The 13,530-nt window shown below is 44.4% G+C and overlaps 1 protein-coding gene across 1 annotated transcript in view; it reads right to left on the bottom strand.

Moving 5' to 3' along the window:
• The window catches only part of USP9X (ubiquitin specific peptidase 9 X-linked), a 270,458-nt gene that overhangs the window by 89,114 nt on the left and 167,814 nt on the right, over positions 1-13,530 (bottom strand). The window contains exon 27 of the mRNA XM_070750538.1: positions 10,190-10,356. Coding sequence (XP_070606639.1) covers positions 10,190-10,356 — 167 coding nt within the window. The remainder of the gene's footprint in view (positions 1-10,189; positions 10,357-13,530) is intronic.

Consider the following 13,530-nt stretch of genomic DNA (forward strand, 5'->3'; position numbering starts at 1 on the left):
GGCTTTGGGGCAGGTTCACCGTGTATGAAAATATGTACCAATTTCTTTTTTACATTTCCAACAAATAGGAGAGGTATTTGGAAACATCTTTGAAATCCTATATGGTGGAAGGTGCCATCTATATCTTAATTTGGTTTTCTTTAAAAGGAATTGATTTAGTTATTTTCCAATTATAGACCCATACCCTTTCCCATGTATCTAAATTTATTTCTTTTCTAAATTTTTTACACCAACTGATCATGTTGTCTTTCAGTATCCAACCTATCGTTTTATAGTTTATTAAATATTTATATAACTTCCCAATTAATTTCCCTTGATTTTGAATTAATAATTTCCCAAGTATGTTATTATCTTTTTTTTTAAAAAAGTTCTGACATCTTTTTGGTATCTAGAATTAATCTGGGCATACTGCCACCAATCAATGTCGATGCCTATCTCATGCAGTTCTTGTTTTGTTTTCAATTTTAGTTGATTATCCAATAGGTCTCTATATTTCCATATTTTAATTTCTTTTAACAAATTTGGGTGTGAAATAGCTTCTATCGGTGAAATCCATTCTGGCATTACTAAAAAATGATTTTTCCTTATCTCGTTCCAAACATCTATTAGTGCTTTCCTAATAATATTACTTTTAAAGTATGAATGAATTTTTAAACTTTTCATACCATACGAAGGCATGCCAGCCTAGCATTAAGTCATGACCTTCTAGATTAAGTAGTCTTCAATTTTCAAGGGTTAGCCATTCTTTTATCCACGTTAGTGCTGTTGCTTGATAATATAACTTCCAATTAAGGAGTGCTAGCCCTCCTCTCTCTTTCCGGTCTTCTAGCAAACTTTGTTTTATTCTTGGTTTCTTACCCTGCCATATAATTTTTTTGTAATTCTATTTAATTCTTTAAAAAAACTCTCTTTTTTTCATCCTTAGTGCAATCCATCATATCCTTTATATACTCAGCAAATCTGATCTAGATCATTAGAGTAACCTCTGGAGTTGACTTTAAGAGAACATGGGAGGCTGCAATTATCCTTTCCCTTCTGACAAAAACCCCCTTTCTTCTACTGATGAAACATTCAAAGCAAGTCTATCACAAGTGTTTATACCTATTCATACTTAAGAGCCCTATTTCTTTTTCTTTTTCACGAGCAGCACTATCACCAATCTATCTCAGGACATTGGGAATGAATATTGTCTTACCTGAACATTCCTTCTAAGAGTGCTCGAGAGTGGCCAAGTATGGGTTAACTTCTTGCCTGTTAGCCAGGGACTGAATAAGAAATATCTGGCCACGCCTCCTTCTCCTCCGCTCCCACTGAGCCAGTTGTTTTACAAGGACTTAGATTTGTAGGTAGTCAAGGGGAAATCCAATGTCCTTACTCTGGACCAGAACAGCCACAAGGTGGGTTGCATACTCCCGCAGCGCACATAGAAGGAACATTCAGGTAAGACAACATTCATTCTCCTGCTTGGAGTGTCTAAGCATGGGATGTGGAAAGCATGAGATGAAAAGAACCCTCTGTGGAACTCTCCTATCAAACAAAGCCTCAGATGAAGCAAAGGAATCAATTTTAAAGTGCCTAATAAATGATAATGGAGTTGTCCAGGTCGCTGCCCTGCAAATGTCCTCAATGGATGCTTGCATGGCTCATGCTGCAATAGTGGTTGCACTTCGCGTAGAATGAGCAGTAATGTGGCCTGGGAAAGAAACAGCTTTGATTTCATACGTTTTCACAATACAAACCTCCAGCCAACGACCTACACTAGAAGGTGAGCCTTTGATGTAGATTGAAATGACACAAATAAGGATTCAAATCTGCGAAAAGCGGCCATCCATTTGATATATATAGGGAGAGCTCTCCTGACATCTAAAGTATGCCACAACCTTTCCCTAGGATGGGACGGATTTGGGCAGAAACTTGGAAAAATAAGTTATTGAGTCCTATGAAACAAGGAATTAACTTTTGGGAGAAAGGACTCTATCTGAATGGAAGATGCATCAGTCAAAGCGAACCAATAGAGCCGTTAGTTCAGAAATCCTCCTGGCAGAGGTGGTAGCCACCAGGAAAACTATCTTAAGGATGAGCAACCAGAGACTAGTAGATCGCAATGACTCAAATGGTTGTCTAGTCAGGGCCTGTAAGACCAGGGTGAAGTCCCAGGACGGATAATGGTGTACCCTTGGTTGTTTTAGATTGGCTGCCTTTGTCAGGCCAGAGTCTTCATGTGGAGTTTAAAGAGTTCAGCCTGACACAACATAAGGAGGGATGGGAGGGGTAGTGAGTAGTCAGAGGGGAAAGATTCCAAAGATTCCTTTTTCCATGCCAAAGCCACCGTTTGTTCTGCCTCACCTGAAGAGAAGAGGAAGTTGATAAGCACACAGACTGGCTCTCGTGATGAACTTGTGGGTGTGGCGGATGTAAGATGAACCTTAACCTGGGTGGGATTCTGGGAAGTACTCAGAATCGGAATGACAATGGCGTAGCTAACATGGTTCTGTTAATAAATCAAGCTCTGATTGAGAGAAATGGACTGGGACTTGTTTTATTTCTCAGATGCTATTTAGAATGCTGACAGCCTCCTTGAGAAAACTATGGACCTTAGGATGAAAGGACAAGGACTGAAGACCCCCCGAAGACCAAAACTGTGGATAAAGCAGCTGCCTACCTATGAAGGATATTGAGAGCTAGGCCCTTGGTCAACCCTTCCTGCAGAAAACTCAGAACATGTAGAATTGATGCCACAGTTGGAGTGACCTCATGAACGCCACAGAAACGACAAAATGCTGACAAGTAGTGTCATACAACCAATTGGTGGATGCCCTCCTGGAAGCCTGAATGTTGTTGATCACATCTCCTGGAAACCCTATTCAGGATCTGCTGTTCAAGTGCCATATTGTGAGATGTAACCACTGGGGATCTAGGTTGAGAACTGTCCCCTGGCTGAGAGATTTTCTGTGATCGGGAATCTTCCAGGGACTGGAAACCAACAGGCTGACCAGGTCTGTGAACCAGGAACGACTGGGCCAAAGAGGGGCAATGAGGAGAATCTCTGCCCTCTCTGCCAGTAACTTCTCTATCACTCTCGGAATGATCGAAAGAGGAGGGAAGGCATACAATTACCCCTGCAGCCATGGGCCACAAAGGGCATTGACCTCTTCCACCCCAAAAACTGAGAACCTGGAGAAAAGCCTGGGAAGTGAGTATTGGATGGATGGACAAATAGGTCCACCACAGGTTGACCTAACATCCAGGACAGTTCTTCAAACAAATCCAGGTGCAGGTGTCACTTTGCATGATCTATTGTGGTCCTGTTGAGCCAATCTGCCTAAAGATTTGCTTTCCTGGAGATGTGTTCTGCTTTCATGGATCGGACGTGGTACTTCGTCCTAAGGGCCAGCTGCCATGCCTCCTGCATAAGATTGGTGGAACAAGTGCCCCCTTGGCGACTGATGCGACTCTGGGCTGCCACATTGTTGGTTAGAATTAAGACATGCTGGTCTGTCACTAGATGTCTGAAATGATGTAGAGGAAGAGGAACCGCCTTGAGCTCTAACAAATTGATGATGTTTGTCAAGTGTGATGAGCTCCAACATCCTTGAGCCACTAGGGACTGGGCGTGAGCTTCCCATCCAAAGTGACTGGCATGTGTCTTGATTGTGATGCGGAAAGATTCTATGAAAAGGCAACGCTTTGTCATGGTCGGGGACGTCCACCAACATATTGGCCTCACCCTAAGGGAGGCCGCCAATGCTACCAACATCTTGATGAAGGTGCAAGGTCGAATGGCAGGCCTTGTATTAATAATGCATCCCTCCCGCCCCCCAGAATCTCAGAAACCTTCTGTGCGATGTTTGAATGGGCACATGAAGATAGGCCTCTTTGAAGTCTATAGAGGTGAGATAATTGCCTAATCTGATGCAAATGAGGATTGATTTCAGAGATTAAATCTTGAATTTTTGTATGCCAAATAGATTGAGGAGTTTAAATCTAAAATCCCCCCCCCCCCAAACTCTTGAAACCAGGAAGAGAATCCTGTTCTGGGGTACTGTCTCTATGGTGGTTATATCCATATCCAACAAATGTTGGATTTTGAATTCCATGAAGTGTTTTGGTCTGATTGGTGGCTATTGGGCATTGAATAAAGTGTCTTGGTTGAATGGTGATCAACTCTAAAGTGAGCCCCAGAGTTACTGTTTATAACAAGAATCCGATGTAATAGCCTCCATTCCCTAGTGGCTGAATCGATTTAGCCAACCACCAAAGGGTGTCGGAGTGGGAGTCATTTGGATCTGCAAATGGGCCGGTTACCTGGCCCTCAAAATGGCTTTCTGTTCTGGAAGTATTGTCTGCCTCTATCTCTACCCCCTGACCTGTCCATGGGACAATACAACCCACAGTAGGAGGGGTGCTGTTATTGGAAACCACTAGGCCCTGGGTCCTGGCAAAATGGCTGTCTCATAAAATAAGGTGTCATATGATGATTTGCTCTTCTGTAAGTGGAAGGTAAAACCTTCCTCTTGTCCCTGCTTTCCACTAGAATAGGATCTAAGGAATCATCAAAAAAATGTCCCCTTTAAAATGTGCACCATTTAGATTTCATATTTGCTTGCCAGTGGTGAAGCCACTGTGGGATATGACATTGGCGGCAATGACTCTAAAAGCAAATTTTTCAGCATTGAGATGCAGAAAATTTAGCAGCCACCAGGAGTTTGTTTAGACCTGCCGTAGATGTGAATCCTCAGGTGACATCTTAGTCAACAACTGTATAATCCATAAAACCGAATTTCTATTAAATAATGAAATTAAATTTCTATTAAAGAATGAAACTGTTGTGGTTGCCCTGATGAACCAGGCCAAAGCCAGGTGCACCTTATGGGCTGCCATCTCTGCTTTGCGAACCTTCAACTTCAATTCCTCCGAAAGGTCAGCAGGGAGAACTAAGGAAGAGACAAGATTGGTTACTGGAGTATCAATTATTGGGAGCTGGAGAAGATCCTCCAAGTCTGATCCCATTTATAGAATCATTTGTCATTTTTACTGGATACATTTTGAGAAGCAGGTTGATTCCACTGATGTTGGATCACATCAACAAACATCACGGGTGTTGGGACAGTCTCTTTTTCCAGAACTAGTTCAGAAAAAACACCCTCTGTGGAATCAACCCTCTGTTCCGGATCTGATAAAATGCCAGCTAATCCCATGGGGGACATCATTTTGGCTTTGTGTAAAAGAGATTTAAATAAGGATAGCTTAAAGAGGCCAGAATAAGAAGGCCGGTCAGGAATTGGAGCATTCATCTTCAGAGAGGTCCTGGTCTACTAAACTGTCCCCTGAAACACTAGAATGCTCACTGTGAATGGACCTCCTCCTGGAGGTCAGGTGAAAAACCCGTTCTGCACTTCTGCAGCAACCCCCTGTGAAATAGCAAATGCAAGGAGATCTCTAATATCCTAGGGCAGAAATAGTCCCTTAGATCCCCCAGCCCTGAGGCCTGCTGTAGTTGGAGTAAAAGTAGCAGATGGTACATATCTGGTCACTAAGTGAGACTGATTCAATTCAGTAGTCCTCATGCTAGCTAAGGACCTATCTGCAGATCTGATACCTGCTGCTTCCAGGATGGGAGCTTCAGTTTCCACATCTGGAGACCATCCAGCATTTTCAGGAGTCCCTTCTCTACTAGGGTTTTTCTCTCCTGAACAGGAGACAAAGATCTTGCAAATTGCTGACATGCCTTAAAAATGTGCTTTTCAAGGGATCTCAGACGCTTCTAAGTTTCTCTATCTTCAGCAGAAAAATGCTTTTTAGAAGAATCTTTCTGAGTCTTACTCTGCCCGGGGTCCCCCTATCAGAGACTTATGGCCAAATTTGGAGTACTCTAAGTCTCTAGCAGGAGTAGTTTTGCAATTGATTTTCCCTTTTTTTGCTTTATCTGCCATTATGCAAAAAATATGGTCACAAAACTGTTCTGTCTAAGCGAGGACACTCCAGAAAATAAGTTCACACACAAACAGCCAGAAGTATATAAGATAGCAATATATATTAGTAAAAAAAAAAATTCATAGCAGAAAAAAGTAAAAGAAACGTTATCAAAAACTGAGAAGCCACCCATAACTTTTCAGGCTGGAGTCCAAGAACTCATTAAAAGTCTCTTTGAAGGATCTATTAATCACACAAACTCACAGCATTTTGGCAGAAGTCCCAGATGAGCAGAATGTAGGTATTTAAAGCTGTCTAGAAGCAAACACAATCTCTAAAGCCTGGAGTCCACACCTTGTCATTGCTGGAACATTGTCGCTTCCACTGGTTCCTCATGAGACCTCCCTTTATATAGCCACAGAGTGTGGCCACGTGTTCTATAGAAGTATTCACACTATTCACACCCAAACCTGAAATAATGCTGCCTGGTCATAGTTCTGCACACCCGCGCGTCTATAAGAGGTTCTCTGTCATCTCCTGAGTCAATCAATAACACTTCTGGAGGTACCATAGTCTCTGGTTGGCTTTCAGCCTCTAACTCCACATCCTCTTCACTCTCAGACTTGGGTGCCAAGTACACAGGCCTAGGATACCACACCTGTCTCTCGATCCTCAAAATTTGTGATCAGCTGAGCAGGATGTGGACTGGCCACAACACTATCCCTCACAGCAGGGCCCTTCTCCTGGGTCTGTCGGTGGGGATGCGGTCTGGATGGAAACTGGTCATGAAAGGCACAAACCAAATCAGGAGCTTGAATGGAAGTCGCATCCACCCAAGTTTAATTGTCTGGTCCATCTTCCTTTCAATCAACGAGGTACTGGAACCGGCCTTTTATCCACTGGGAATCTTGAATGCTGATAATCTCTGACTTGGGCAGATCATTTTGAACACTGGGCACTGACGGGGCTTGATCAAGAGGATGAAGTAGACAGGCAGGACTTTTTGGAACAAGAAAGTACTGATGAAACACTGGTGACTTTTTCCACTATGAATGGACCCAAATACCAATGGTCAAGCTTACGGAGCGGTTTCTTTGAGGATAAATGTTTAGTAGACTGTCAAACTCGGTCTCCAACAGCCAAAGATGGGGCTGCTTGACAAGAGCGGTTTACAAATCTCTTATAATCTTCTTTAGCTCTATTCAGGTACCGTTTCACCATCTGGTGAACGGCCTGGAGCTCAGGCAAGAAATCCTCCGCTACAAAAACTGGAGAATCAAGGAGCCTGAGCAGAAAGAATCTGGGGTAATAGCCATAAATGGCGAAGAAAGGAGTGATCTGAGCGGAAGTGTGTTGGGAGTTGTTAAAAGAGAATTCGGCCACTGCAAAGTACTCTGCGTGCCTCCATCAGTCTACGGGTGATGCATGGATGCTAGACACACTTGGACCTTGAGGGCCTTATTCCAGAATTCAGCAGTGAACTGAACTCCTCTATCCGAACCATTCTAATTTGGCAGACTGTATAATTTAAAAATGGTGAATAAACAGACGAGCAGTGATGAGAGCAGTCGGCACTCCTCGACGGAATGCAATGTGCCATCTTTGTCAGCATGTCAACCACCATGAGCACAGATGTGCAACCTGCGGAAAGGTGCACATTCATTAGGAAATCTATGGAAATGGCCCCCAGGGTCTCTCTGACATTGGCAAAGGCTGCAACAATCCAGGAGGTGCTCCCATGGCTGTCTTGGTTTGACGACAACGAACACAAGAAGTCACATAGGAATGGACATCATGCTGAAGTCTAGGCCACCAAAAAGTCCGAGAAACTAGGTGGAGGGTCTTGAAGAGACCAAAATGTCCTGCTGCAGGATTATCATGGCACTGGCTTAGGATCAGACCACAAAACGGGCCCGCTAGAACATACAACTTGTCTCAAAAATGGAGCAGATTGTTGGAAAAAGTCCAGGGAGACTCAAGCCAAAGCTCCTGCTTTTGTTGCTCCACAAAGCCATCCTGCTGCTGTGCTTCCAGAATCTGTCCTCATAGATCTACTGGATTGTGCACAGCTGAGATCGACTCAACAGAAAGAACGCTCACTTGGGATGTGACTTTAAAATTGAATCTGGAGAAAAAGAAGGACCAGTGGATCTAACACTGATCCTCTTCACTCTCAACTCGGGTGCCAAGTACACTGGCCTAGGATACCAAAACGTACTCATCTCTCGATCCTCAAAATCCGTGATTAGCTGAGCAGATCATGGACAGGCCACAACAAAAACAAGACAAAAGAAGAGATAAAGAGTTCACCAGATCCCTTTGTAATCTCTGCGATCTTGTTGCATCTGTGCAGCTTGCAAGGGAATCTGCACCCAGGAATGAGACGGTGTCACACAGAGGAGGTTAGCAAGAAAGATCCCAAACACCATGCGGCAGAAGGGAAGAAAAGGAACAAGGAAATTTGCTTGCTATCTAAACCAACACCAGCAGTTAAAGAGCTAGGAACACATGTGACCAATTCCAGCAATAGCAATTGATGAGCAAGCCCCCAATGCGCATGACCGAGACAGAAAATAAACCTGTCCAACAACCACCTCCTGGGGAGTGAGATCTCCAGGTGCCAAGACCCTTGCTGTCTGCTCCTAGCTGAATCAGGTGGGCAAGCTAATCTGCCCCATCGTCAAGGGCAGCGGTTCAGCTGACAAGCCCTGTCAGATTTCTGGACAGAGGATGTTGTTTCAATCAAAGGTGGAGGCTGGGAGAACCCTCTTCCCCCAGCTCTTTTCCTGAAGTGCAACATTCAGTAACGGAAGGGATAGCCCTATGAGCAGAAGCTCACTGTCACCAAGTAACAGTTTATCATTCATCTCTGGAGCCCCACTACAAAACTGGACAAGTACACCAGAAGCCAACCTGTTGCCAAAATCACTCGAATGAGCGACCCGACTCACAGCTGATTGGCCCTTGAAATGCACCTCGGTGTCTTGCCGGAGCTCCAGGCAAGAACTCCCGTTCCAGGTACGACCAAGCAGATGCAGAACAAGCATGGGATCGAAAGACAGACTCCCAGAAAACCGGTCCCCTTGGGTCTCCAATTAGCGAAGCCTTGTGAGAGCTCTGGACAAGCCCCCCTTGTGATTTTTAAAATGTGCACCATACTTCAGCAGCCATGTAAGTGGGAAACCCGATTTACCAATAGCCAGCTTTTTCAAGCCTCACCGGAACTCCAGACAAGCACACCCGATTGTAATTTTAAAAATGCACATATACCCTCCCGGGAGAGATAGGAATTAGTAAAACCTGTAAATTAGGAGGATCAAGGGAAAGTCCTGTCTGTTGTTGAAAAATTGAGTAGAGAAATATATTTTGTGTCCCTCTTGGCTCGACTGAGTAAAACAACTGGCTCAGTGCGGACCAAGGAGGCATGGCTAGATATTTCTTATTCAGTCCCTGGCTAACAAACAAGAAGTTAACCCATGCTTGGACACTCCAAGCAGCACACAGGAGAAGGAAAAAATATTTGGCAGGCTGTGTGACTAAAAGTTATTAAATATCAGAGATAAGGAAAGGAACATTGTTCACCTAAGCAGCATATAGAATAGAATAGAATAGAATTTTATTGGCCAAGTGTGATTGGACACACAAGAAATTTGTCTTGGTGCATATGCTCTCAGCGTACATAAAAGAAAAAGATACATTTGTCAAGAATCATGTGGTACAACACTTAAGGATTGTCACAGGAGTCAAATAAGCAATGAAGAAACAATCAATATTAATAAAAATCTTAGGATACAAGCAACAAGTTACAGTCATACAGCCCTAAGTGGGAGGAAAAGGATGATAGAAATGATGAGGGGGAAAAAAACTAGTAGAAATAGAAGTGCAGATTTAGTAAAAAGTCTGACAATGTTGAAAGTCTGACAATGTTGAGGGAATTCTAAGTAAATATATGTATTTAATATAAGTAAACTGTATCACAACACTACAGTAATCAGGACCCATAATAAAACAAAAATATAATGAAATAAATGCAAATTACAATCCAATAGTTGTACATTATTTACTATGCTGACCACCTGCAATTGCTTTAGATGCATAGGTGTCCAATGAGCTTGCTTTCATCAGTATCATGCCCCAGCACTCTTTTGCATGTATATATGTTATGTCACAATGAACTGAATTGGCACCATGTGATTTCTGTCAATCTGCCTTCCCTCAAGGATACTACTGACTGGGAAACAGTTTATAAAATAAATGAAATATTAAAATGACTTACTTGCTGTGACAATGCAATAACAAATCAATAATAAATGTTTGCCATGCTTTTTCTTTACTTAGTGCATCTAGTGCAGTTGGAATTAAAGCAAAACAAAGCGTCATTGCTTCAAGTGCTTCACAGCAAACTTGTTCATCTTCTGAATCTGGTTCATTGCCTGCATTTGTCTATAAAATAAAGCAAAAATAAACAGCTTAACATATATGATAAAGTGGGATCAATTACTTTCTTAATTGTTCCTTCAAGCTCAAACTTAACATCTTTAATGGTATACTAAAATAAAATCTGAAAATGGAATTAAAGATTTGAAGAGCTGATAAAGCATAGTGTAAAACAATAATCTAACTATGCTGAACTGAAATAGATTTCACAGGACTTCAAATTACACACAAGGGATTTATGGTGATGAAAACTGCACAAGAGGAAAGTAAATACAACCCTTGGCCATGATTGCCTACTTGTGATTATCTGAATCTAATTTTAGCATTTTGTCAAGAATCAAACATTTTAAGGTTTTAATTAATTACCTCAATTTTGTGTATATATTGGTACCTTAGGAGCGCCTCTACATACAAACTTTTCGAGATACGAACCAGGCGTTCAGGATTTTTTTGCCTCTTCTCACGAACCATTTTTGTCTTATGAACCCTCGCTTCTGTCCCTGCTACTGCTGCGAGTAGCGGCCAAAACAAGCGCTTTTAAGTTTGCAGGCTCTGATGATCAAAAGGGAACTGGAGCCAGGCTTTCCCGTGCGGGGTCTCTCCCCTCCCCCCTGCTAGAAAACGGCGCATCCAAGGAGCTCTCCGCAGCCACCCCAGGGTGGCAGGTGGATAAAGCAAGGCTAGCGAGTGCTTGGAGGCAGGGGAAGGGTACGTGTGGAGGAAGAAATAATAGCGGGATGCCTGGAAACGTAAGAAAAGGGTGGGGGAAGTAAGAAATGCGAGTTGGATGTCCTGGAAACGTAACGAAAGGGGTCTGTTTCCTCCATGCCAGCACTTTCCCTACCTTCCTCTGGACTCTACTCTGTACATTTTCCCCACAGTTGATCCAAGTACTAGCGGGGAAGAAACAGCGACCCTTCCACAGGACTGTCCTCTCAAAATAAAAACAGCCTTCATGCCGTCCCTTCTGCACCACTTTTTCCTCGTTCAGTCAGTTAAGAAGTAGGTGGGGGCCGTTTCTTCCCGGCCAGCGCTTGGATCAACTGCGGATAAGGCTGTTTTCATTGCGAGAGGATGGTCCCGTGGAAGGGTCGCTGTCTCTTCCATGCCAGTGCATGGATCAACTCTGGGGAAGACTGTTTTCATTGCGAGAGGACGATCCCATGGAAGGGTTGCTGTTTCTTCCATGCCAGCATTTCCCCTACCCTCCTCTCGGCTCTACTCTGTACATTTTCCCCGCAGTTGATCCAAGTGCTGGTGGGGAAGAAACAGCGACCTTCTTTCTTCGAGCGGCCGGAGAAACCTCTTTTGTCTCTTGTGCTTGCTCTCCTGGCTGCTACAAGGACACTGTGGGGAGAAAGTCCTGATGCGGTGCCTCCCTGTCCTTGTAGCCGGCAGGAGAGCAAGTGAGCAAGCAAGAGACGAGCCGCAGTGTCCTTGTAGCGGACAGGAGAGCGAGTGCGCGAGAGAAACCTTCTCCCTCTTTTGCAGCCAACAGCAAAAGGAGAGCGAAGTTGAGCGCAGGAAAGAAGACGCCAATTTGGAGGGAAGGAAGGGAGGGTGCGTGTGTGAGAGCACGAGAGAGTGAACATGCAAGTGCACGGAAAGTTTGGGGGGGAGCGCACGCACATGGTTCTTGTTCCTTTCAACCCCCACTCCTACCCCTGCCCACCCCATCTCCCTCTCTCCCCCTCCTCCTCCTCTCGAGTTCCCCCACCCCACTGTTTCTCCTCCGGTTTCAGCCCAGTTGAAACCTGCTGCTTCCTCAGCTCGCCTCTGTCTCCATTCCGTTTGCCTCCACATCGTCTGCCCGCTGCAGGAATGCCTTATTCCACAATCATTCATGTTCAGAGGCAAAAGACCCGTTGTACCTACCTGAATGGTCTTCTCGATGCACTGGAAGGAGAGTCCAACATGGGTAATTTACCAATCCAATTGGTAGAGACTGAGTTTAAATTAACATAACTGACTAGGTACCGCCCCCTGGCAGCCCCCCATGGGTTCAATTTTTAAAACGAAGACAATATAAAGATAACTATAATTTACTTTCAACATTAACGAAGAACACATAACTTAAGTGAAACCAAATACTCCGGCGTCCCTGAACCAGAACAATGCCAGGTGGGTTTGGACTCTTCTTCCAGTGCATCAAGAAGACCGTTCAGGTAGGTACAATGGGTCTTCTCCACTGCACTTGGAAGGAGAGTCCAAAATGGGTGGGAGAAGGTTGCGTCAAGGTCGTTGGAGGGGAGCACACTCGTTGTAGAACTCGTCTTCCGAATACTGCTTCCGCCGAAGCGAAAGAGTCCAACTTATAATGGCGAATAAATGTGGACGGAGCCGCCCAGGTCGCTGCTCGGCAAATGTCTTCCAATAGACGCTTGAGTTGACCATGCTGCTGATGTAGCCGCACTCCAGGTCGAATGGGCTGTCACTCCTGGCAGCAGAGGTTGAGCGCTTGCCTTGTACGCTTGGCTAATACAGTCCCGAAGCCAACAGCTGATGGATTGTGAAGACAATCCAAGCCCCATCTTGTGCTGTGAAAAGGAGATGAACAACGTTTCAGACTTCCTGAATGGTTCGGTCCTCCTAATGTAGCTCTTCAGTGCTCGTCTGACATCGATCTTGTGCCACCTGAGTTCCGTAGGATGGCTACCGTGAGTGCAAAAGTCAGGAAGCACGAGTTGTCTCCTATGAAAGGTAGTGTTCACCTTTGGTATAAAGGAGGGGTCCAATCGTAGAATGACCCTATCCGGATGGAAGATACAAAGATCCGGATGAACAGATAGGGCCGATATTTCGGACACTCTACAAGCCGAAGTTATTGCTATGAGGAAGGCTGTCTTAATGGATAGAAGATAGAGTGGAATCGATCTCAGGGGCTCAAATGGGGGTCCCGTGAGTGCCCATAGGACGAGTGAAAGGTCCCATGATGGAAACCTGTGGATCGGTGGGGAGTGCTTGTTTGAGGCTCCTTGGATGAAGTCCTTCACCCATGGGTGATGGGATAACGAGTGTGCCTCTGTCACCTGAACAATGGTCGAAAGAGCTGCCACCTGCCTCCTTAGGGTGTTAGGGGCCAAACCCTGTTCAATCTCCGCCTGTAAGAATTCCAGGACTGGAATCACTGATGCCTCCCTAGGGCTCGTCTGTTGTTTGGCACAAAAGTCACAGAAGGCC

This window comes from Erythrolamprus reginae, chromosome 4, assembly GCF_031021105.1.
Source record: "Erythrolamprus reginae isolate rEryReg1 chromosome 4, rEryReg1.hap1, whole genome shotgun sequence".
NCBI lineage: Eukaryota > Metazoa > Chordata > Lepidosauria > Squamata > Dipsadidae > Erythrolamprus > Erythrolamprus reginae.